The sequence below is a fragment of the Halyomorpha halys genome, unplaced genomic scaffold (assembly GCF_000696795.3).
Source record: "Halyomorpha halys isolate HHAL.00 unplaced genomic scaffold, Hhal_1.1 Scaffold1050.1, whole genome shotgun sequence".
NCBI classification, from domain to species: Eukaryota; Metazoa; Arthropoda; class Insecta; order Hemiptera; family Pentatomidae; genus Halyomorpha; species Halyomorpha halys.
In genome coordinates this window covers 608,741-636,023 of record NW_027104662.1, presented here as the reverse complement: position 1 = coordinate 636,023, position 27,283 = coordinate 608,741, and the positions used below count along the sequence as shown (strand labels likewise).

Sequence of the window (27,283 nt, the reverse complement as noted above, 5' to 3'; positions counted from 1 at the left end):
TCTCCCGCCATGTGTGACGTCATCAAAATGCTGGCTTCTGATTGGCTGCCCAAATCGACGCCCCAGCTCCCCCATTTTCTCTCTACTGCCGATGGTGCTGCTATCTAGCGGTCACCGTCTGAACTAACAACCCTGCACTCTGGTGGCAAGTCGAGGAACTCCCTCCACAAAAAAACGCCCCAGCTCCCCCATATTCCCTCTACTTTGACAGAAAATTGAAGAGCTCCTATTTTATTCCAAAATAGTCCTCAAATATTTTCGAATTCTTAGATATTCAATATTTTGAGGGTACAGTGTGTTCTTAGTAAGATAGATAGATGGTATGCTGGCGCAGGGTTGAATCTTCACTGCAGAACATGTGAATACTTAAGGAATAGTAACTTGAAATTATATTTTGCGAATTTAAGGGTAAGCTGCTTTTTACTGAATGTGAAATAATTATTAGTTTGTCTTTATGCCACCTAAGGAATGAAAAGCACGCATTGCAATGCTAATATGGTTAAAATACTTCATACTATTATATATATATATTTATTGTAGGAAGATTGTGGTAAATCGCTGAAGATACAAAATAGAAAAAAGTTTTTAATGTTAACCAACGTTTCCCCCACTTTTTAGTGCTTCCTCAGCACTAAATAAAAACAAGATACAAACATTTTAAGAAGTGACAGAACATTAGAATAAATACTCAAAGTCAGGAAAAAATATGCGAAAATATATTAAAAAAAAAGTAATTACCTTAAGTTAAGGAAGTATAAATATATAAGTGAATATGAAACTAATTACAAATTAATACAGTATTTATTAGGTTTTTGAATGTATACAAATAAAATAATCAATTTCAATCTGTGATAAATACTATTGTTTACTTGTATTACAATATTCTTGTAAATATTGTATGCTCATCGTTATAAATATAAATGTCGTTTTTTTTATTTATTGTAATTTATAACTGTACAAAAATACAATAAGTAAATATGAGGAATGTTTCAAACACTTGATAATTTTGGGAAGGTACCACCCAATGATGGTAGTTAAAACATTAATTTAAATTAGAAGGTACTGTGGCCATCATCTTTTCAGCCTCCTCGGAGGATTATCAGAGACTATTAAGGATGAGAGATTATGAACTAATGGGTCAGGATGGGTAAGGAGCTTGGAATGAAAAAATGCATACCTATTTCGGGTCAAATCTGCAATGAAAGGAATAAGACTTTAACATCTTTGCGGATGAGTTTATTTGTGACGTAATAAGGAGCATCACGATTTTACGGAGGATTTTGGATTGTAAGGATTGGGTACGGGAGGAATTTGATGGTTTGGTGGAGCTCAATTCCATATGTCCTAATTGGTCTGATTATCATAGTGTATAATAATTTTTTGTAGTGAATGGAAAGTTTGGAGCGTTTGTCAAGCAGGTGTTATAAAAATCGAGATCTACGAGCCTTTTCTTGTCGTTTTAATCATGTATGGGGATTATGTTGTTTTCGTTGTAAAAAAAAGAAAGAAAATGTACTTAAATTAACTAAATGATAACGCATTTACTGGATTATTGGAACATCCACAGAAAAGAAGACGAGTGTCATTTTAAACAAAAAATAATTCTAGATATTCTAGTGAAATTATTATAAAACCTTTTCTGAACTCATTATTTCAAATTTTAGATTCATTATTTAGTAATTTTGAAGAAAAAAAAATGTTCGATTTTAGCTTGAGTAATAAACTCTCTTTGTTACGGTTCAGCTGTAAGTTTTTTTTTTTTTATAATAATACCTCAACTCAAACAAATTAATATAATAAAATATATGGTAGTAATAAATCATAAAAATAAAATATATGAAAAACTGAGTTGAAGGACGCCTATAGTTAGTTATATGTTGCCAAGGGGATGGAGTATTATTCTGTCCCGGACTCGTGTTGAGTTGTGGATAATCCGGGAATTATATTCAACTAACTAAGTTAATAAAGCTGCGTTGATGTAGAGTAATTTTATTTGCTCTTATTTATCTATTTTTATTATTAGCATAAAGCTTTGTTGTTGACTTATTATACTTGATACGTCATCAATTCCTAGTATTTTATTATATTGTACTTTTTTTTAAATATCAAACCACACCTTGACCAATTTTTTTTTTTATCACTTCTGGAAAGTTTCGATTCTATGAATACATTTATAGTTAAATAATAAATTATATGTATATAGTTGTTTTATTTAATTTTAGAGGATAATTTAAGTAATTGTGGGTCTTGTTAAGTTCTCTATACAATCATATATTTTCCAAAATATGCTAAAATATAATGTTGTTTATAAAATTAACATTTGTTATCTTTTTTGTGAATACTTTTATTTTATGAATTAGTATTTACATAAGAGAGTGTAAAGTTATCAATTTCTGCAATTACTACCTAAATATTTTGTAGCTAAGGAATTTTTATTGATCCAACTACTTTTAAATTTTTTATGTTTCTAACTGTTCATACACAGAGGTTCTGCAAATAAATTTTTTCTCAGAAAAAGGTTCACCATTTTATCGCAACAAAAGAAAAACCCAGATCTCTTTAGTCTGTACCCTTCCTAACTCCATTTTACCTCTTAACCCTTTAAGTAGCTTAAACTACCATCACCCTTCATTTATATTTCAGAAATCTCTGAAAGCTTTAAATTTGAACTGTAAACACTCAAGGTGTTATTTTGCACTTCTTCATACTTTATTTTGCTTTGGATTACAATTTACAGTAAATCACTGTTAATCTGTTAATAAATTATGATATTTTTATTTCCAGGATATTTTACGTGTCCCATGACTCCCAGGATCTCAAGATCTTCAGTTACATTGCGCGAGACTCGAGCAATGTTTTTAAATGTAGTGTGTTCAAATCCAGCAAAAAGGTAAGCCTGCTTACTATTTTAAATTAATTGAAATATTTTTTACATATTTAAGGGAAACATACCTGGTAAAACCAACTAATTAAAAAAAAATTTCTTTCTCATCGTTCTGTAATAGTCACAATATATATAATTTATATTTTAACAATTAAATTTAATGCTAAACATCATATAAAAATAAAGATTTTTTTCTTTTACTTATTAAGTTCACAGTTGTTAAAAATAGATCGATATTGTACTTTTTTTCGATTGCTACTAAATAACAACAAAACTTTTCGCCTGACTGAATAGCTTGGCTCAATTTTCACTAAAGTTAATAAAATTGTCCATACTTTTGGTACAAAATAAGCTCTCTGTGACCACTGTTAATTAATAGCTCTTCTAAAATTGACTATTGCCTTGAAACAGTTACCATTAATTCCAATTAATTAAATTACTGTTATTGTGTGCAATCGTCTAAAGAAATCGTCCAAAGAGAACAGGAATTTTAAGTGAATTCGATTAGGTTCTATTTTAGCCCAAAAGAAAATATTTATGTTTCATTTAATGATAATATAAATTTTAAAAAACATGTACATGTAATTATGACATAATAATACAAACCAGGTGTCTAGAGTATGAGGATTTTATTCTCATACATTTTATTTCATTTCTTCATATTGTATACATCCGGTTTGTATTTTTGGTTAATTTTTTTTCATTGAAAATAAATAATTAAAACCTGAACTTTTTTTTTTCGAAATTTTGCTTAAAATCCGAAGGCAAACTTTATAATTAACAAAAGAAGATTCTGGTCATTATTGGAAATAAAAAATAAATGAAATAAATAAATTCTTGAATTTCAATATATTCTTATAAGTATATATATCCTATTTTTACCGGTAAAACAAATAGGTCCAGAAAATATTGTTCTAACGAGCAACATGGTACTCGACAACTGTCTGATACGTAAGTATAATGCAGATATGTTTCATAAATGATTATTACTTATTAATAAATAAGCGCACATTTTATGAATATAGTTTAATTTTTATTTTTATTATAACATTTGAATAATATTTTTCTGTTTAATTTCATTGTGTTTTTTTCTTACAACTTTGTTTCTATATAAAAATTCTATTTATTCAATACATAAAATAATGTCAAAATACAACACTTTCCATAATAACTGATTTAGAATCTATTGGAGAAATTCAAACGTAAATACATGATTACGAAATAGTATTTTTTCGCTATAAATGCCAGTAAAGTCCACCTCTGTATTCGTTCTAACCGAAAACTTTTATGTAATTTCAGTTCCGATTAAAAATTATATCTTCGTAGTGGTGATACTTAATATATTTTGTAACTTAATTGTGATTTCGTTGATTTTATAAAAATGGAAATAAAGAAGTTGAGAACATAGAGATTGGTGTAGAAGAGATGATCCGGAGGGGGGCCATGTATTGGCCCAAGTTGGTGAGATATATCTATGCCAAGAGCAGGGCAATGTCCTCTCTCTTATCTTAGGGAATGTCGACTGTCAACAAAACAGGATTACTAAGCTGAGCAATCTGTAGGAGAATATCTTGTGTTTAGGGTTTTTTATTATTAAAGATGAGATTGGTTGCAAGAAAGGACTTATTTATTAATAATTTTATATCGCTTAAATATTTTAAATTTGAGTACTCTCATATCATCAGCCTTGTATTTATTTATTTTTTTCATATAAAATGTTCATCTTATCGATTTATATTACAAAAGTTTCCATTGTAAACAAATAAAAAATATGAGGGTACTAGGATTCATATTTCAAATCATTTCTACTTTCAAATTTCAGGTCTCTATTTGTTGATGTATCAAATCAACTTACATTTTGGAGCTTTTAATTAACTATTTTTAATTTTCCAGCTTTATTTGGAATCTGGACTGACTCATCCTACCCTAAGGACTGTTTTAATCACTGTCTCATTATCTCCCTCAATTTACTATTTATTTATGCCTCTCCCCCGATTTTTAGGTTACTATTAAAATTATTTAAGATTTAATTATACTTTTGTATTGATATAACTTGGAAAAGGACACGAATGAGGGACAGTGTCAGTAATACTTAATCATGAATTTGCTGAAGGTATACTGAAGTAGCGATTACAGAAACCTGTTGATGGGTCCGGAATTAATAACTAATTTTGCTTAGGTAGTTAAATTTTTTTTATATATCCTTCAACCTTGTTTTTTTTTTATTTATTCCTGTTAAGATTGATTAATATCACAATTGTTTCTGTAGTTAGTTGATACAAATTATCGGGATACTAGAGTACGTATTTTATACTTTTTTTTTTCATTTATTCCTGATAAAATTGATATCAATAATGAATTTGCAGAATGTAGATACAAACTATCGGGATTCCAGAGTATATTTTACTCACTCTTATCATAGTATTTAGTTATTTAACCTTAAATTTATATTTATTTTTGCCCCCTCTCTCAATTTTGTAGTTATTGTTGAAGTTATTAATACTTTAATGAGCAATGTTCTATCCATTTAATCTAGACATTAACTCAGAGGAGATGCAACAGTTTGACAGGATCAGGAATGCAACGGTAGCTGCAATATTCAATCATCCATTTACCATAGATATAATTTAGGAATAAACACAATACTATTCAATTCACAATACAATTCTACAATACTCCCAATACCGATTAAAGAAACCTAACCTGCAAACAGTTTTTATTATTCACATATTCTAATTTAAATTTTAAATAAACATGTTGTCAGTTTATTTTGTGCAATTTGGTCACTATATTTTTTTCTGATTGATATTAATTGGTCAAAATACTGGATTGATTTGTAATTTTTTTAATTTATCATCTTCTAAAATATTAAATTATTACTTATCTTAGTCCTACTACATCTTGCTTTTTTTTTTTTTTTTTTTTTTTTTTATAACCTTGTTTTCTGCGAATAGAAACTAGCGAGGCCTACTGAGGCAAAGTAGAGACCAAGAGAGGAAGAGGACGGCCTAGAAGAAAATTCACATTTTTTAATCAGGTATAAAGCTACTTCCAGAGAAGAGAACTTAAATGGAATGAGAGAAGGCACCTTGCAGAAGACCGGCAGAGCTGGAGAGGGCTCCTATGGGGGCTATGAACTTCCATCTCACACATCCTATTGCGGTTCATGAGGATTGATTATTATGATGATGATCTTATCGCAAAGATATCTTATGTTTTGTAATTAATTATATTATTTAATGGCATTTTTGCGTATTACACATTCCACAGAATATGAATTATTTAAAAAAAAAAATCTGTTCACTTCAAACAGGGAAACAAGGAAAAAACTTCATTAAACTTTTCATTTTATTTTCGAAGCGCTTCAAGATTAGTGAAATGTCTTCTCCCAATGACATAATGAAGTATTCTATTTGATCTGTGATCGGCTCACTGTTCCTCTTTAGATTGGAAAAGTTCTAATGATATAACTTCCATTTTAAAATTTATGAGTTTTAGAAGTTTCTCTCGGAACGTTTGAAACTGAAGAACTATCACTAACTTTCACTTTACTAGACTTGAGAGAACTTTTCGAGGTCTGAATCTGTTTTAGTTATTTTGCTCGTTTCCGCGGGCGGATTGAGCGTTTATCAGTTACGTTTAAAACCATCAGTAATAAATCACAAAATCCTTCAAAATCTTCCCTCCCTGAAAGTTAAACTGATTTAATATTGAAGTTTAGACACGAGCTTAGGAAGTTTTCTTTACATTGTCAGTCGCTCTTTCGCTGAATGTTGTTGACAATTATATTATTATATAATTCACCTTTCAATGATGGATAAGTACATTTTAAATTTTAAAAATATTCAATATACATTGAAAATCTATGCTCATGCACTGGAATAGTGCATTAGGTAGAGAAGAATTTATTTATTTTAATTACTACGTCCCAAACAAAAAAGTATTTTAACGTTGAGCTTTCTAAATATATGGCTCTGAATGAAAAATATTTTTTTTATCATTTTGAAACAGTTGCCATTTTCGTTCCCCAAATTGTTTTTGTAGCAGACTCATAAAGTCTGACTAGTAATTATTCTTAGTTTTTATTGAAGTAATTAACAATTGGGATGAAATGAAATGAAATACAGTTATCGCTTTATCATTAATGTTTCTTTTTATCTAAATGCACTTTACTGTGCCTGTGTTACTAATGGAATTTTAAACTTTAAATTTGTCTGTATTCGATTTGAATAAATATAGGTAAAACTAAGTCACTTGACTTATCTATTTTGTTTATACATTATGGTTTTTCAAACTGAAATTCAACAAGAAACTATATTTTTACTCACTGCAGTTTAATGTTAAATGTAAATTACTATTCACACTTCCGAACTTCAAATACCACTAAAACTGTGTAAACATTTTGTTATTTCATGGAACGATGGTTATATTAGAAAATGCTCTAAAAAAAAAAAAAAAAAAATCATTCGCCCCTTTAAGTGATAATGTTGTTTCTTCTTAGATTTATGTAGTTTTTTTTTTTTTTTTTAAGTTGGTTCTGTATTTCATAATTACATTACTATATACTTGTACTGTTCATGTAATAATCTTAATGTACTAAACTAATTTTTTTCAACTATTTTACATTCTTGCACTAGAATCCTTCTGTATAGCTTACTGATACTGAAATTAGATAATAAAACGGTTATTTGCAAAAATAAGATTGCAAGTAATCAAAATAGTTAACACTATTACCTACCAGAACTATAGCCTATCACAGTACTGAATAAATTATTTCTATAATCTTGGAAAAACTTAATTACTTAAAAAATAGAACTAAGGTGATTTATATCTTCCCAAATTAAATTTATTATTATTATATGTGTGCGGCAGAGGAATATTTCAATCATTAACAGTTTTAGTATTTGTGTTTTATTGCTTTGGACTCAACTTGACTTCTTTTAGTTGAGATTGAGGACTAGCCGCAGGTAAGGTTTCTCAAGTGAGGTGGTTTGCAGACACACTATTTTCCACTATAAGGTCCCCTGTTTCGATTGAAATAACCTTGGTGGAATGTTTCTCGGCATTCCCTTTGTGTTGTTGCCAAATCCGTTTTATATTCGAGATTTTTCTATCTTAAACTGATAAAAATAAAGATATAGGTTTAAGACGTATATAACTTTTATAACTTTTCCCTTTTCTATTAATAAGGATTGAATAATCCTCTTTGAATAGTTTAAAAGATGTTTGTGTCAGTTTTTTATGCAATAATTTGTATTACAAGGAGTATAGATATACGATACAGAATCAAAAAGTATAAATATACAGATTAAATTTAAAGTATCGTAGTAAATATTTAAAAAAAACACTTAGGCAAGGTCGAAAGATCTAATTCAAAATCGCTTCATAAACTATGTAAATAGTATACCAGTTCTAATGTCAAATTTCATATTTTTAACAATTTTTTCCATGAATTACATCTTAGTTGTATACTATTGATTTAATACGAATGGTTTTCGATCAATAACGAATTTTTGGGAAGAAATAAATAATTCTGAATAAGTCAGTTATATCAAATGGGGGCATAAAAGAGATTAGTCCAATTCATCAGCATCTTTTCATTCAACCGCACATCGAAGTTCGTCGAGAACTGTTCTTGCACCGCACTTCAGCAGTTCTACCGGTATAGAGTCGACCCCTGGAGCTTTATAATTCTTAATGCTGTGGAGTACTTCCCAAACCTCCGCCTTCTCAGGTGGTGGTATTTCCACATCGTTTCTGTCTTCATTTTCTATGTTACGATCTAGGTCGAGGTTCTGCTTTATTAGGTTCTTCTTCCTTGCTCAGTAGCCCCTGGAATCGTCTCGTCCACCTATTAATGACGTCTCCTCTGTCAGCCAGAAGATTGCATTTCTCCTCCAACAGCAACAAGAAATCGGTGCTTTTTTGCGATGTATAAAGCTTTGAAGTTCAAAGATCTTTCTTGGAGCGCTAAGTTCATTGTTTACAAGACTATTATTCGTCTGTCACCTATGCCAGTGAGATATGGGTCATGATAAAGGAGATGGAGAAACGGCTCTGCACCTGGGAAAGAAAGAAACTTTGAAAAATATATGGACCAGTCTACTCTGATGGAAAGTGGAAAAATTAGAGAAAATGAAGATTTAAGAGCATCGTATGGTCAGCCGGACATAGTAAGTGTAATAAAAAAGAAACTAGCACGGAATTGTTTTATATTGTAACAGCAGAGCATGTTTGAAGAGCTCACTCATTCGGACTCAATTTATAATTTGGAACCGGCAGCAGCTTGACCAATTCAGTCCTCTGCCCTTATGCTTCATATCTTCTCGCATCACGAAATCAATTTACTCCTGTATATATATTTTTTTCTTGAGTATAGAACGTTAGTAACGAAGTTTCCCTTAAAAAATATTTTATATAATTTAGCTGTTACTTGCGAAAGTTAGTGACTGTCGTATTCACACACAACCTAAGTTTTGAAAATGGAAACTTAAAGGCCGAAACGTTAACTTTTGTTAAAAATATTATTTAATAGAACACGTTAGAATTTCATTATTGTTAAATTGGTGTTGGGATTTAAATTTTTTTTGATCTATGATTTTTTATTAAATATGAATAGTTTAATATCTCAATTTTTAAACTGCAAAAACCTAACAAAAGAAGAATTTGAGAAAAGTATAATTTTTTTAAACATTATCAGTCTTAAAATTATATTTAAATTATTAGTTACATTTTATTTAGCTAACATTATTACCAGGTACTAGCTGATTTATTCGATTTCTATATATCCTTTTATTTACATAGATCATTGAAAAAAAAATTATGTTGTTAAAATGTTCACCTCAGAATTTTGTACCCGAAGCGATGCAAATTATGTATTATGACTTGAGTAGATGGATTTTACTTTTTTTTTGGAATTTCGGGATAAATCTCTTTACTCTAGCTAGAATGTGTTGATAATCTTTATCATAGGCTGGGCTTTCCTGCCTCCATGAGTTCCCAATAGCGTATAAACCTAACTGATAAACTATTGAACCTTTGGAATTACTTAATGAGAAGGCCCTCCGCTCTAAATTAATATTAATTGAAAAGGCAACCGTTCATTTATTATACGAGTATATTTCTATTTCTTATGTATGTAAATACTTTTTTTTTCTTCCGTAGAAGTAGAGGATTTAGTTAGAGGAATCATATTAATAACATTCTGCCAGAAGATTACTTACGTTAAAATTTGCAAAATATAATTGTTACTTAGTATTGCTTCATGTTCTGTAATAAAGATGTAACTCTCCACCCGCATGTTAATGCCATCTATGGACTGACTACGAAAACGTTTATTAGATGAATTATCAAAATATAAATAATTTATTTTTTTTATGTACCTTCAAATGAAATTGCATTTAATTTTAAATTTCTTTTTTTCTCAGTTCAGTTACCGTATACTTTTTGCTAGAATTTACTTAACATAATCTTAAAACCAACCTTTATCTTAGCCTTATTCTTACAGTCGCAGTTAATTATTTACACAATAAGAGATAATACGTTTAGATTAAAATCTTTACAGTTTAAATTACTTTAATACTGCCATTTACGTTGTTAAATTTAGCTGCTAAATGAATAGGATCTCAACTCTAGAAAATAGGAACTCGATTATTTCGATAATTTGATCAATTTTCAATTTAATTTAAAAATTAAAGTAAATTAAACGTATCTTTTCTAAACTATTTTGATTTGTATAAATATTTCAATGTAATTTTATATTGCAATATATTTTTCGTATCTACATTTTATTCCAGTATCTGGAATTGTTTTTTTAAATAAAATTTCTTGTTTTTCTACCGAGGGAAATTTATTTATTTTTTTTATCTCAGCTTGTTATTATTTGGCACGAAGCGTGGGACTGTATGAGGTCGCTGACTTGTATTTTCCGTCTGTTTTTCATTTTTATGTAAAAAAGGCTGGAGAGCGTCATCTTAAATGAATTTGAAGTTTTTGGAAATGTAATATTTAAAATATGGTAATGTTATAATTAATAAATGCAGATTTATTATTCTCTTATGTTGAAGAATTGAATAATAATAATTGAAGTATTGCCATAATGGATAATATCCAATGATGTTAACCACTTGACCTATTGAGAGTTGCATAAAGTTACTTATTTTATTATATATAGACATTTATATTTTAAATTCCTTTGCGCCTTGGTTTTTATTTCTGTAGCAAAACATTTTATTTTGTGTTATATTTTATATTAGTGTTTTTGCTTATAATAATTCCTAATAAAAATGAAAAGTAAAGTTAACAAAAACAATGAAATTTTTGGATTTAACAAAATAAATAATTGATTTCTAATGGAAAAAAGGAGAAAGAGAATTAAAAAAAAGATGAAGCGAAAAAACAAACCAAATGAAGTTAAAATAAAATTTTAGAGTGAAAATAACAGAACTGATAAATATTTAATTTTTAACAGAATGTCCTGCAGCAGCCTGGGCTTCAATCTTCGGGTTGTGGTTAGGTTTCCCAAGTTGTAGGTCACTGCTCTTTTAACTGTAGGTAACTGAGAGTGGAATTTCTTGAACCTCTTTCTAATGCAATCCTCTATTGTCTCTATTTGTAATTCCCGATGCTATTAGCTGTTTCTTACTAACCAAAGAGAATCCACTTAAGACTATATTTTGAAAAGATTGTAATTTTTTCCTTTTCGTAAAGGATGCCGCTCCCCAAACTTCACAGCCATACATCAGCAGTGGCCTGAGAATTGTTTTAAAAATAAGAATTGCTGTTTCTGGTTTTAATTTTCTGTAAAGGATAAGATATAGCATTTCTAACCTTGCGTAGGTTTGAGTTAGTTTGAATATTATATTTACGTTTTTTTATTTTTAAATATATTTATTTATTTTTAAAAGAATTAAAAAATTTTTTTTATCTAATATATTTTGTAGAGAAGATAAATGTGTCATTGTATCCAACACCCGTCAACAGATAAGACGCCCCACCCTGGAGAAGTCAGATTATGATCTAGGCTTAGCTCCAGATCTAGATCACAATCTAACTTCTCTCTTTCGTGTATGCATTATATTTTAGTCATGCGATCTACTAAATAAACCAGTTTACACAAAATAGCAAATTAAATTATTAGGTTGCAGTTAGAAAGTTTGAATTCTAATTTTTATTTCAGGTTAGATACATTCGGACTGTCTTATTCATATTTTCCCTCCTAGCTTTAGACGACAGGTGGAACTAATATGAACGATTAACGGGTTTTGATTTTTTTTTGTTCGATTTTGGAATCTTTTTTTGACACCTTAAAGTATTGAACAAATCGCAGTAACCGTACAGTAAATCGTACAAAATAAGATTTTTTTTAATTACTAAAAATTAAGTTTAATTAATCTTATTAATAATAATACTACAACAAGGTACAAGTTTTCTACTTAATTATTATTCATTGATATGTGAACACTACACTGATGATTTTCAATGAACACATTTAAATTTATTGGCTTAAAACATAGTGTTCGGCTTATTCTTTAAATATTTAACCTGTTCTTTCTAAAGTTTTAAATTTATTTCCATATAATTCTAATTATTTCCAATAATTTATTACGTTCAATAATATAATTATTCCAATACGTGTATTAATTAATGTGTATGTGTAAATGAATATTTTTTAATTAAAATGAAAATTATATGTATTATATTTTTAAATGTAACATCCATAAAATGATATAAAAAGGTAATTTTAATCATTCTTTTTAATAGAAAATGATAACAACTAATAGCCTTGCGTTGCCTAAGAAGATGGTAATTTTAAAATTTATTACAAAGAAAATTATGAGTTAAGAATGTAGTAAAAAATGATACGCTGCACCATTAATTTTAACTTATCTTTCAGCTGGCTCGGTGGGTTGATAACAAACCCCCCTGGGGAGGGAGTCTTAATAAATCCCCTGATTATCTCACTGAATATTTTTAGAATTTCATTTGTTACTACATTACACTGTAATATTTTAAAAATTATGTTTAAAAAAAAATCACATTTCGTTTGACATTTCTTGTATATTTGTTTGTCTGAATTCAATTTTGATTTTGTGGGGAGTGTATCTTTACTATCAGTGGATAAAGCGATTATTAAACGAAACAAATTGAAGAACAAAAACGCGCCTAATGAAATACATCTCTTTATAAAAAAAAAAATATATGGGCCAATAGTCTTGTGAATGTGTTAATGGAAATCATTATAATAAAGAAAATTATAGGTAATAAATTAAGTAAAAAGATAAAAATTGTAAATAAATATTACCCAGGAAGAAAATTATGGGTTTTCACATCTGTTAATCCCATGGCTTGCAAACAGTAAAATTTTGTTCTCAAATAAAAAAAAATTAATTCCACTTACATATTACCTATCGTTAACATAAATATTTCAAATTGCAAGGCACAATAAACAGGGGAAAAACTGGTCATATACTATCAATATTCAATTACTCAATTCTCCAATATCATACAGGGATTACCATAGCTTAAAATTTATTTTAAAAAAGACGTCAAGCCTTGGGGTACTTCCAGCTGTAAATGCCGTAAATAGGAGGTCGTATGCCACGTATGCCGTTCTTGCCAGGCTAAGAAAAGGTCACACGAGGTTTACTCACTGTTATCATATCTAAAAAAAAAATGCCTCCGAACTGCCAATATTGTAACAATTAGCCATATTTTCTAAGACTTTTTATATTTCGTGTCAGCTTAGGATCAAACCAGAATATTTTAAAAACCTTCAGAGAAGATGATAAAATAATAAAATTAGTATTCCAGTTTTTGAAATCATAAGGTTTACTAGCACAAATATAACATCAAACGTACAAAACAAAAATAATAATTCTTAATTTAAAACAATTTTGATCCTTTTTTCCTCTCAACTTTTATAAATTACTATTTCTCCAATGTTTCGGCCCTCAGGCCATTCTCAAGGATACCTACCACCTTCAATATTGATGTCATTCCTTTTTTAAATCATAAAATTGCAGACTAATTGCCCTTTTCACATATAACTTATAACATCACATATAACTAAAAAAAAAATGTATCTTGGATTTAAAACTTTTTACAAAACATTTTCCTTCCTTCCTTCACTTAAACATAGTTTTTAAGTCGTAAGTAAATGTAAGTGAAGGAAGGAAATTGTTTTGTAAAAAGTTTTAAATCTAAGATAAATTTTTTTTAGAAAAAGTTATATGTGACAAGGGCAATTAGCCTGGAATTTTAAGATTTAAAAAAGGAATGACATTAATATTGAAGGTTGTATCCTTGAGAATGGCCTCAGGGCCGAAACGTTGGAGAAATTTTAAAGAATAAAAGTTGAGAGGAAAAAAGGATCAAAATTGTTTTAAATTAAGAATAAACTAAACCACTCTCAAACAAGCATATATAAAATAATTGATAAGAATAATTATAAAAAAATTAAATAAATAATAATAAAATAAAACAGATTAAAAAAATTTAAACAAAATTAAATTTTAAAAAATGGCGTTAATGACTAATGATGTTTTATGCCATTAAACAAAAACGAATAAACTATCCTACATCGTAAAAAATAAAAGTGTTTAAAACCTATTCACAAATGATTCTTAAAAGGATCCACTTTGAGATATGGTTCAAAAAGTTTGAAAACAATTAGGAGAAATCTTCTACCTGATGATTTTTATTATTTTATTTTTAATCACGGCGTGTAGGTTGTTCTACTGCTACTATTTACAAAAAATCACTTTTTCTAATTCAATTTAAAAAAAATGATTTATTTATTGGTTTTATACATTTTGCACCACCCGCATCGATATAACCTTTAGAATTACAGATGCCATCTCACGATTTAGAAGACCGCCCAGGCAACTACCGGAATATAAATATCCCCTGTTTGTTCCTTTCCTGTCATGATTATTTCCTGTCTTGCAATTTTATTTCTGCAAATTACAGTTCATCACTTATTCAGCCGAGGTAGGTTGTTTCGTTTATCAATTCACATTGTCCTATCAACATTTTTTATTTTGAATGAAGTTGTGTTAGAGGCTAAAGTATTTGAAATTTATTAAATATTACTAATAATAAGATTTTACCTCTGAGAATAATATCTGTAATCTTTTTGTGAATAGTAATTAACTTAACAACTATGTTTTAATGAATAACACTTTCTTTATTAGCTATAAATAATAGAGTTACTATATAATCTTAAACAGTTGTTACATTTTATTTAAGAATTCGAGATTGTGTTTAACAGTTGCACCTGACGCACAATAGGATGGGTATAATAACTTTGAAATTCTACTGATTTTAAAAGAATGCACTCTTGTTCTTTTGGCTCTGAAATATACCTTATTCAGGAATCGGTTTTGTTTTATTTTTCTCTATTATGATTAAAAGCCGAAACCTAACAATGCATCTCTTTTAATTTTATTATTTTTTGTATAAAAAAACATATTCAATTATGTTTCTTCTCCCTTCCATTTTTACTTTCTCTTACCTATATTTGTAACATACATTAAGGGAATGTGTGTGTATGTGTTCGTGTGTGTGTGTCTATCGAAAGCCATAAGAAACTGAAATCACGTGACAGCAACCTTTTCGCTACAATCGAATAACGTCAGAGTCAGTTTATAGAATCGATTTTGACAATTTATTTTCGATTTTAATCAAAACAACTCTAATCATTTTGGTTAAAATGGGTGAATCAATAGGCAATTAAGTGTTCTTTAATACCAGATCATCTTTATAGTACATCAGGGCTTAAATGACAAAATTTCAAATATTTAAAGTACCTTTAATTTTAATCATTAGCAATTTTATTAGCAATAATATATAATCTTCAACTAAAAAATATTACAAAATTTGGTGAATAGCTAATAAGAAAAATTGATACATCAGATTCAAACCGGAAAAGCCGAATCCCGATCTCTTCCGACTGCATAACAGCTTCGTTTTTTTTTTTTTTGTTAAACTTCTTTAAAATATAAAGTTTATATTTTTTTGTTCCACCTCAAGAAACCTAATATATATTTTTTTTCAAAAACCAAAAGATGGTGCTTACTGTACACGAGCCCTAATGTGTACAAAACTCGGCGACGTAAGTAGGTTAGTGAGTGAAACTTGTGTAATGTGCACACTCCACCAAATTTTGGTTAGAGCAATGCAGTTTTTAGTTTCTTATCAATCTCTGTGTCGGAAGAAACTTAAAAATATTTAAAGCATGAGTTCCAGGATCGTGATTTTACCTTTTTTTTTTTTTAAACAAATGAGTAAAGTCCGGACCTGTTTTGGGTTGCCAAGAAAATTGGATTGAAAACCTTTTTGAGAGTCGGCACAAAGGCCCTGTATGACAGTTTCATGTTTGAAAATTTTAAAAAAAGCGTGAGTTTCCAATTATTTCCTCGTAATGAGCAGATTTTTTTCCTTTAATGAAAATAAAAAATTCATTGCATTTACATATTTCACATATTCGTATATGTATTTTAAAAAATAATAATATATTTGTATTTACAAACCTGATATTTCAATTGATTAAATTTTACAAATGCAAAATTATTCAAAATGTACCCGCAAAAAAAAAAAAAATAATTTAATTGCATTTGCATAATTTATATATTCATTTTCGTATTTGTTTTCAAATAAAGACAAGTGGTAATACACATGTGGTATGTTAATTGCATAACGATCTTAGTCCTGTTGATAAAATATCACACATTTAATAATTAAAAACATTTAAACATAAAAAAAACTTCAGAAATGTTATTAGTGATAATGGTATGTTTTAGGAAAATGTATTCAAAGTCAACAACTAAAGTCTTGAAATGATATCATCCTGGTTAAATTGTTCCAACAATATTCACTTATTTGAGAACATTGTGGCCCCTTCTTGGCTACTATTGAAGTCCAGTTGAACTGATATATATATATATATATATTTTTAATAAATATTGATAGGAAATATTCACTAGACACAAGAGATACTCCTGAGGCATACCCCCCTTTAATTTGGGCACGTGACTTTAAAGAGGCTGAATGGAGTTTTTTGAATTACTTCACTTTATTTTTGATCATTTTTTATTTTCTTCTGCTCTTATTATAGCTAGGAACTGATTCAAAAGAGCTTAGTTAGACCGTGAATGATGACCTCTGAGACCAGAGCCGCTTGTAAATCAGACTACTTACCCCGAAGCCCCGTATCCCAGACTCAAGGCCAGGGCTTTAATCATGCTGCTACTCCCAAATGTGCCTGCTTGATTTACAGCCACCCTGAGGACTTGCTCTTTGTATTAAGTGCTGCTGAATCCTTTGTCTCCAAGCTCATCAGGGCTTAGTACTAATCAAAGTCATCATTTTAGCCTGTCTGTTTTAATTATTGTAATGGCGGCCATAGACTTAAATCTCAAAAAAAAAGGATTTTGAATTAGTTTGTGAAGCTTTATGAAGCCTATTAGTTAATGGATGGGTTTTTAAACCTTAACCAATTTTGTATCTGCATACATAAAAATTAAATAAAAAGATAAAATAAGGTTAATAATTACCCCTTACAATTGGAATCTTAATTAGGCCGTTTTCTTGAGTTCTGTAGCAGAAATGAGCAAAACGGCAAAAGTTCATTTGAAAGTCAGAACTCCTACTAGATACACATTGATTTTGAGTAACAGTTAGAAGCAATTGTAAAAAAAAAAAAAAAAAAAAAAAAAAAGACGTACGATGGGAGGGAGTATCTAGAGGTAACCAACCTATTCTTACTATGTGAGAGATCAAGTTTTCATGGGACCACCAAAGAAATAAAAGTCGAACCCTCTGGCTGGATTCGAACCGGCGCCAGTTGTAGTCGTGAGGCAGTCGCTTAGTTCCCTCAGCCACAAATGGCTCAAAATTTTGCTACTAGCTGGAAATCATGTCCTAAAGACGGTTTTAATCAGCTTTATTTCTCTCCTCCCTCCTTCACTCCCCGCTTTCATTTTCTCTTTCTCTCCCCCCTTTCCACACTTTCCGTCAACATAATATTTTTTGATTTAACCTTAAATTTATTATTTATTTAGTCTCCTATTTTTTATAATTATGTAAGCTTTATCCGTTAATTTATATTGATATTGCTTAGAAATGAACATGGAGCAGCAGCTGTCCACTTCCGGAAAAGGCAGAAAGATTTTATTATGACATGTTAGTTTTTCATTGGAATTCAATTTCGAATGGAAAAAAATATTTAAACAATTTAATTGCTTCATACAGTGCCCCATCATCTCTCTTTTGGTTTTTAATGTCAGCGACGCTTCTGGGAAACAAGCGCTGGGATTGCCTCAAGTCCTGCCCAGTCATCCACATATGGGTGACAATGCAGTGGTAGTTTCCTAGGCCAAATTTTAATATTGTATATGCATGATTACATGTGTAAAACTTTTTATTTTTACTTTGCTTATTCCGGTTGCTTACTTATGTTGCTATTATTTAATTTATCTATATTTTTATTTATTTGTACATATGTATAGTGTTTTACTTACTTCTACCTTTATTATATTTGTCTTTTGTATCTATATCTGATATGAATGGTTTTAGAGCCGTAAAGTCCATTAACCTTGAGTATGACAGAAAGTATTATTTTTAAAGAGATTTTAACTCACTGGATTGCTTCTATTAATTGCCTTTATTTGGTAAGATCGAGACTTTGGTACTCTCCTACGAGACCCTCAGCCTCTTTAGGTATCTAAACGTTCTATTGATTAGAAGCTTGGTTTGTATTTAGACTATATCTCCTTCCTGTAAAACTGTCAATAAAAAAAAAAAAAAAACCTTCATGGTTTGTAGCAGAAAAAGCGTAAAAATTTACTTAGCAAATTACATTATTCAAATGTTTACAAGTTATTTTTTTTTTTTATATAGGTATTTAAGTCTACAAAAGTTTGAAGGTTACGTTGTATTTATTTATTTGCAATTGTCAATTATAATATATTTCACTGTTACATCTTTATGTATAATGTTAATTATAATTATAGCGTGTATAAATTGAATGATGAGAATCTCCGTTAAAAAAAAAAAAAATCAAATAATGTAAAATTTAATAACTGAATAAATAAATATGAAATAAAATGGTTCCGGGAGTATTTATATAAACTCATGTCCACACAGAGAGTGTTGATTACTATTTTTCTGTAAAACTTTTGTTTTTATAAAAGAGTTGTTAAAATGATTTTCATTTAATGACATTATTGCTTTTAATTACAAATTTAATAGTTTCTGATTTGAATGTGTTTTATTATTTCATAAAAATCCTTATCACTGACTGAACCAAGTATTATACAAAAATTATTTTTCGTAATCTTAATTAATACAAACTGCTTTTCTTGTACCGACTCCTAGGACTTATATTAACTTTTAGGAAAAACTATATTCCTACTTTCTATAACTTGGACCTGCCTTTGTTACACTTTTGGAACATATATTGGAAAATTATCTTTGTATTAGATAATTATTATTAGACCAAAATATTTTTCAAACAATAGCAATCATAAGTTTCGTCTCTTAGTCAAAAATTGTATATTGGTTGGCAATAGGTGACTTTATTTTAAATTTTTTCCGTTCAGATATACACTTATAATATTATTAAATGTTAACAATATTCTTTCAAATTCGGTAAATATTTATATTAAATATTGTTTTATGCTTCTGTCAATCATCAGTATTTAATTTATTTTTATTTTTCTCTTCTTATTATTAAGATTTGTTTAAGGATTTAATTGTTTAAATCCTTTTTTCTTTACATTAGACGATTCTAATTTTCATTAAATACATATTTTATAACTATTTATTCCTCTTTCTTCTTAATAATCTTCATTTTTTTTTTTTTTTTGGTTTTTCTTTTTCATTTTAATTCATTAGAAGTTACTTGTTTTATGATTTATGATATGTTAAATAGTTTTTATTTAGTTTCCTTTTTATTATTTAATACAAAACGTTATTGGATATTAATATTAACTTAAATGTTTTACTAATGTAAACACTACTCATTTTCTTCTTTTTGTTAATTATTATTGTCTCATTTTTTCTAATTTGTTATTATTAGAGATACTTTATGGTATTTTATTTTATTTTTTAAATTTTAATATTTTACTTTTAGGCACCAAAGCCTATTTCCAATGTTTGTTGCATGATTCTAAAGAGGCTTGACCTCATTTATTACTAATCTTTATTTATTTTATTCTTTTTATTTTCGATATACTGAATAATGAGATCAAAATTGTAGAAAAAAATATTATCAAATCGTTCAGAAGGTTAAATTTTTACTATTTACATGCCTAATTCTGGTTTATTTCTAAGACAGTGCGAAATATATGTGTTAGGAAACAAACGTTGAAACTGTTTCCGTCCAATGACTAAGATTTGGCTTGGAAACCATCTTCTATTGCTCAGCACATTTTTCACGTTAAAATAACGCTAATTCGGTCTGTTGAGAAAATAAAATTTGGATGAGAAAATATAGTAAAACTCATTTTCACGCATTTCAGGTTTAAACGTTAGAGTACGAGTGAAAAATGAAGAATTGTAAAAGTTCATTAGTACCAACTTATTCACATTTTTAGAACATATTATTATCTCAAGTTCATCTTACAAACTTTCTTTTTATTGTTATAAATCCGATTGACAGTGTTAGTGGTTTAAATTTAAAGATTATTATAATTATCCCGTATATCTTCAGTTTACTATAAGTAACTATAATTTTTTCCGGATTCTAAGGATGATCTGTAGATCCCTAAAATAAATTTCAATAACGTTCCCTTAACATGGCATTACAGACCTGCTTTCCAGAATTTCCTCTTGACAAGTAATTAAAGTGGAATCTTCGCAGAAGACTGAAATGACAAGCAACTGCTGGTTGAATCTGACGCCCTTAACATTTACTTGCACATCGCTCGAAATTTCCAATTTATCCAGAATATAAGTCAGAGTTGTATTGTTAATGTGTCAATTTATTGTAATTGTATTTATTAATCTGAATTAAAAATAAGTATTATTATTGTAAATATACTTTCAATAAAAAAATTAATGAATCTATATTCAGCTAAAAGAACAATTTCATTAGGGCCTATGACTATGATACATTTTTTTTTTAAACAAATCTTCCCTATGTGACTTTAGATTTATTTAGGAACACTAGGTTTAATTTTGAAGCTCTTTCCAACTAATTACTCTGGATTTTTTGTATTCCATTTTTTTTATCCCTGCCTGCCCATTTCTACCAAACGGAGAAATGGCGGTTATCCTATTTGTAGCCACGACATTCATATTTTTTTTACTTAATGCGGTACATTTTTAAAAATTAAAAACAAAACATAAAAAACTCTAAAAAAAGTACTACAAAAATGCATATATACCTGGTTAAATAAGTTCCCTAAACATGCGTATTATCGTGTTTTTAATTGTTATTATCGTGGTTTTAAATTAGACTTTATATTTATTTGAGAACACTAACTTTAACATTGGCGCTCTTTGGAATTAATTACTCAGGTTTATGAATAGAAGATTTAAGATACTAGTTTTAATCGTCATTATTATATTACTATAATGTCACTAAGTATATCAATTTCTTTTATTAGTGATAAATGCTTATAAATTTGATAAAAATAAAAAAAATAGTATTTTCTAAAGATTCATTAATAATTTATTATCTTAGTTGTTTCCTGAATGCTAGTCTTAAATAACATTTGATTGCTAATTCAGCTTTTTTTTTCTCTAAACGAGGCAAATATTTTAAAATAATTTCTGTGATATTAAAAATATACATATAAATGCTTAATTAAGTTCCACGAAATAATTTAGGAATGAGTCATTTCGCATCAGTTAAACAAAGTTTTGAATCTTACTTTCCCTGACTGTCTTCAATTTGGCACAGATTTTGTGTAGGTACCCTAACCTTTCCACTTAGACTTTGTTAAAAAGACGGCATTAGAGACTCTTTTTGTACCAAACGATAATGTTGGGATTTCACCATTTACCTACCAGCATTAAAAGGGTTTTAATCCCAAAAAAGGTTGGCAATTACTTTCCTAGAGCAATACCACGATCTTATTTATTTGCACCTTCTCCTGCTCTATAAGCAATACAGTTGTACAGAAAATCAGTATATATGTTTTACTAGAAAATATATGATTTTCGGTCATAAGGAGTAGTCTTCTGCTCCTCTTCTATCAGCTAGCCTTCCAGGAGCTAGCCATCTCCTTTGATAAATATAAAAAAATAATCAATAATCAATTTATGTGTAATTAATTAAAATCTAAATTATTTAATTTAAAAGCACGGACAAAGCAGTTGTTTAATAAATATCACCGTTTTCATGAGGAGAATAACTACCTTAGATTGCCTTGGGTGGTTTCTTGGGAATAGGAATGTTACCTATGCGAAAATCCCATATTCCTGTAGAATATATAATTGTGTGAAGTAGTAGTTGAGCTACTGCAGTGGGGCAACTTCACTGAGCTGAATATTAATGGCAGGTTGGGCTCGTTATGCAGTTCCTATCCCAGTTATAAGCAACCTCTCTCTCTCTACACATAGAGGTTCTCTCCGCCTTTTCAAATATACCCATGTTTGCCTATTTCGTATACAGTCCCTTTCCGGAGGTAACTCGTATACATACAATGAACAAAAACAAGTTTGAAGATATATTTAGAATTTTCGTAACATGTAGAATTGGTTTCCTGAATTTGTTTGTCTTTTACTTTCTTCAGAAGCGGTAATGATTATTATTATCTAAAACTCCTTAAGTTCCTGGTTTTGTTCAAGAAATTAGATTGAAATCTTAAATTTTAAACAAATGGAGATATGATCCATAGAGTAGAAAATTTGTATGAAATAATGAATAGTACAATGCTATATCACTTTCATTAAAACATATCTTATGTTCGCCAGCACCGTACTTACGCGAAATTTGGGGTACTAAGCGCAAGTACAAAGAGGGCGCAAAATTAACCATGAAAATCCCATTTTTTTTTTAATTAAACATTAAGTTAATTATCAAATAGAGGTTTTGCTTTTCTTTTGAACCAACAATTATTATATATTAAAACAATAAATAGTTTTATGAAAATTCTAAAAAATTGCCAGATCCCTCTCTAGTATTGCAAGGCGCAAATTTTTCAAAGTCGCAAGAGTGCAGAACTGCTTTGCTATATCCCTTTTCAGCAGATATTTCTACTCGATATACTTACTTTATTACAGATTCACTAAGTTCGATAAAAGCTTTAGATTCTATGTATCCAGAACATCCGATAATTTCCTGCATCCATTTTCACTTAAAAGCTCTACACAACATGGGTATGTCAGTAACATTTCTATGGGTTCCAAGCCAGGTAGGAATCGCAGGGAATGAACTGGCCGATCACGCTGCAAGAGAAGCACTCGCGCTTCCGGGACGGGGTAAAGCAATTTTAACTCCGTCAGAGATATGCAGGCCTCTTGTAAAGGAAGTCAAAGATCAATGGCAATCTATGTGGAACGAAAGCCCAATGAGCAAATTAAAAATTATAAAAAAGGATGTCAAGCCCTGGGGTACCTCCAGTCGCAAATGCCGTAGAGAGGAAGTTGTACTGACTAGGCTGAGAATAGGTCATACGAGGCTCACCCACTCCTATCTTATATCAAAAGAAACACCTCCGAACTGCCAGTATTGCAATAACAATTTAACAATAAGCCATGTTTTACAACGATGCCCATATTTTACACCACACCTCAATAGCTTGGGACTAAGCCAAGATATCTCAAAAACCATTGGAGACGATGATAAGGCAATAGAATTGGTGTTCCAGTTTTTAAAATCACAAAATTTACTGACAAAAATATAACTTGATCGGAAGAAAAAAAAAAAATAAATAAATAAAAAAAAAATTAATTAAAAAATTAAAAATAAATAAAATTTAACGAATATTAGCAAAATTAAATAAAATATAAATGGCGTTGATGACCAATGAAGTTTGGCGCCACTAAACAACCAAACAAACAAACAAACCACTGTCATTGGATTTTCGTCAAGGCCGAATTGTTAATAAAATTAGTGTTATTAAATTTTAAAATTGAACTTTCGTATATATATTGCGGAATATATGAAAAGATCCCCGCCAGTGGCCGAGAAGACAGAGAAGGGCAGACAGAGGCAGACAGTGGGTATTTAGGTGCGGTGAGCGGCGCTCTGACGTCACTAGGCGCCAGGGCTGCCCTAGCTCTGTGCCAGCTGGCATTCTTCTCTTTCCCTTCGCAGCGGATCCTCTACATTATGCCCGTATCTTCCTCAAATATTTCCTATAGAATCCTGTGGAATTATTCCCAGCCCCATCCATTACTATCCTTACTTTACCTAAAGAACCAGAAGCCATTGGACCATAAGATGACCAAGATAAGGAAAAGGTAGTAAGTACTAGGACTCGTTGCCAACTTTCATCGTCTTCGGGCCTCCATTAAACTATACATTTTTGTTATCTGACAAAACCTTTATATATTTTTTATCTTAAAATTCAGTTAGTGTCAATCTCGATTAATATAAAATTCATTAAATTTACATGAGTGCGTAACCAATCTTTTCATTTTGTTGTTTCCTTAAAGAATCAGTTTGTGTCTTAGTTTAATTATCTGATTATCCAGAAGTACAGTTTCTTATTATCCAGAATATCTTACTAACTTCCATCCTTAACAAATCATATATACTATCTGGAAAACATACCTTTTTCTTGTCCCTTTATTGTTGTATCATATGAAGGGACCATTCATCACACCTTCAAGGCCGACTGTCGGATTTAAGTAATCCGATTTTTGTCATTGTTTTTTGAATTTATATAAAGTCGGGGTCGGGGTTCTCATTTGCCCCTTTCCGCGGACACCGGAAGGCTCCGAAGACGCTGCGACTGCAATGCCGCCCCAGCCTATGCACTATGCAAGCTAGGACCTGGCCTACCCCTACCATCACGTCAGAGTCCAGGACACGGTGGCCAGCCACGGAAAACGAAGACGTCTTTTCAGACACGGGGCGAGGATTACATGGTTTTCACCTTTTCGCCCACAGCACACCGTACACCACAGCGGCCATAAGACGCGGAAGTGACCGTGACAGCGAAACTTCCAACAGCCACCAGATAAGCGCATGATTTCTATTAGTCTATGAGACCCCAATGCTGTGTTTTATATTATTATTGATAATATTCTATTAAAACCTAACACACTAACATCATCTGCCCCTCCAGGAATTAATACTTTTATAAATAGAATGAAAATATATGCATGTTAATTAGCGGAAAGTCTCACAATTTTCACCCCCACACTATTAATTTATTATAATCATAAAATTACACTCGGGAAACCTGCAGTATAACACGAGTAGGTCCCGTGTTAACACCGACACTTGTTTGGACCAGTACCTTATCAACTCTGCTCAGAGCCTTTCCTCTCTGCAGTTGTCGGATCCTCTCATTTGAATTCAAAGGTCATATAATATCCAAACTTTTCTTATTCTCCCAAACGCCATTTCTTTCCACAACTTGGGTGTCCTCATGTGTTGAAATATCTCCCTGTACCTGAAATCTTAGATTAGATTGGAATACAAGTCTGCTCTCGTGGTCGATCTATGGTAATCTAATTTTATCTATATTATACCTATGAACGCCTACGACATTATACCTCTGAAATAAATAAATATTTTCTTGCCTACCTGTTCTTTGGATATGAAAAAAAAAAATAAATAAAAAAATGTTATACACACACACTCATCTGAATATCCACAAGCCAAGTTACTAAACATATGCAAAGTAAGTGTGCTATAGTCTCAGTCTAACTCTTTGCTCAGCTTCATTCAACGACTTCCGCGAAACCTTTTCATCTACTTCTGATTCTATATCAAATGGCAGTTCCTAGGCAAAGTTTCCTTTGTTGATCATTAGTCTTCCCAGTTACATATAATAAATTAAATCTCATTTCATTTTTGCTCCTTTCACCATTTTCCACTAAATGTTATCTGCTTTACTCATTAGAACATCAATAAATTATGGCAATTTAAAAATTTGTTTAAGCATCGTGGAGTAAATTAATTTCACTGATTCATATAGCACTTACATTAAATTAATAAAATTTTGCCTTTCTGAAATCTTTGTAGGTCCTTCTTTTCATTTACAATTTCTGCCTCCAGGATTCCAGTCATATTTTCACTTATAAGTTAGTGGTCTCAGATTTAAATGGAAGGGTGTAGAGAGGACTAGATATGGGGATAACGTTTCAACGGGTAGGGATAGCCTGATAAATTATAAGAACGTGAGAAACACAACACATTGTGAATGATAGAACAATTAACACCTTCCACACTTTTGTAATGCGATAAAAAGCGAAAGTATTGAGAACGGCAAGCGGTATAATATAGCCTCTGTCCTGTCCTAGAGGATCTGAGTCGGATATTCCCTTTACGTGTGGGTTGCTCTTTGCTTATAAGTTTTTAACTATAATAACATTTAAACTATTTATTGCTCCATCTATATTATTAAATAAAGTCATATTAAGTAAAAATATGATAAAAAATGAAGGTTAAATGTTTTAAAATCTCAGGATATCATCATTCCAGGATCATTTTCAGTTCCAATACCATATTTGTACTCTATATCTAAATGACCTTAGAATATATAAAACGAAAAAATTGAAGTATTAAATAAAATAAAATGATCAGCCCAAACAAGATTTTATTGAATAAAAAGGTAACATTCGTTACATTAATTGTTAAACAATGATGATTATTCCTCTAATTTCTGAAGATCAATAGTGTTTTTAATTATTTATCATTTTTTTCTAAAATCTTGAGAATGTAGAATAAAAACCAATCTGAATGCAAGCCTACAGTAAACCCATTAATAAATTTAGGTTAGTGTGTAGGATAGTAATTCTAAAATTAACCTTGAATTAATCTCTTTTTTTCGTCTGGATTTTAAAATAATTAAAAGCTTTTTCGTGTATTTATTTATAGGAGTAAGTTTTAGGCTCCAGGCTTATTATTAGATATATGCTGTAAATAATGCTTGCGATACTCATTTAATAATCAGAGGAACTATATTTAATTTTTTTTATCAATTTTAATATTTTCTTGTGGAAACTTCAAATAATATTTTATCATTTTTTAAAAGTTTTTTTTAAAATTATTTATTTAATGTAAGAAGGTCCCGTGGCCATCTTCTTTTCAGACGCCTCGGAGGATTATCAGGGATAGTTAAGGATGAAAGATTAAGAATTAATGGGTTAGGATGGTTAAGGAGTTGGGAATGAAAAGACGCATATCTGTTTTGGGTCAAATCTGCAACGAATGGGATGTTAAGGTCTTTGTGAATGAGTTTATTTGTGACGTAATAAGGAGCATCAAGAATT

General features: G+C 29.8%; 1 protein-coding gene across 7 annotated transcripts in view; it reads left to right on the top strand.

Moving 5' to 3' along the window:
- Positions 1 to 2,784: 2,784 nt before the first annotated feature.
- Positions 2,785 to 27,283, top strand: part of LOC106688084 (carboxyl-terminal PDZ ligand of neuronal nitric oxide synthase protein) — a gene marked incomplete at its 5' end in the record, with an annotated part of 214,787 nt that continues 190,288 nt past the window's right edge. For all 7 annotated transcript variants that reach the window (XM_014432372.2, XM_014432371.2, XM_014432370.2 and 4 more), the window contains 1 exon segment: positions 2,785 to 2,890. In XM_014432372.2, the coding sequence (XP_014287858.1) occupies positions 2,785 to 2,890 (106 nt within the window).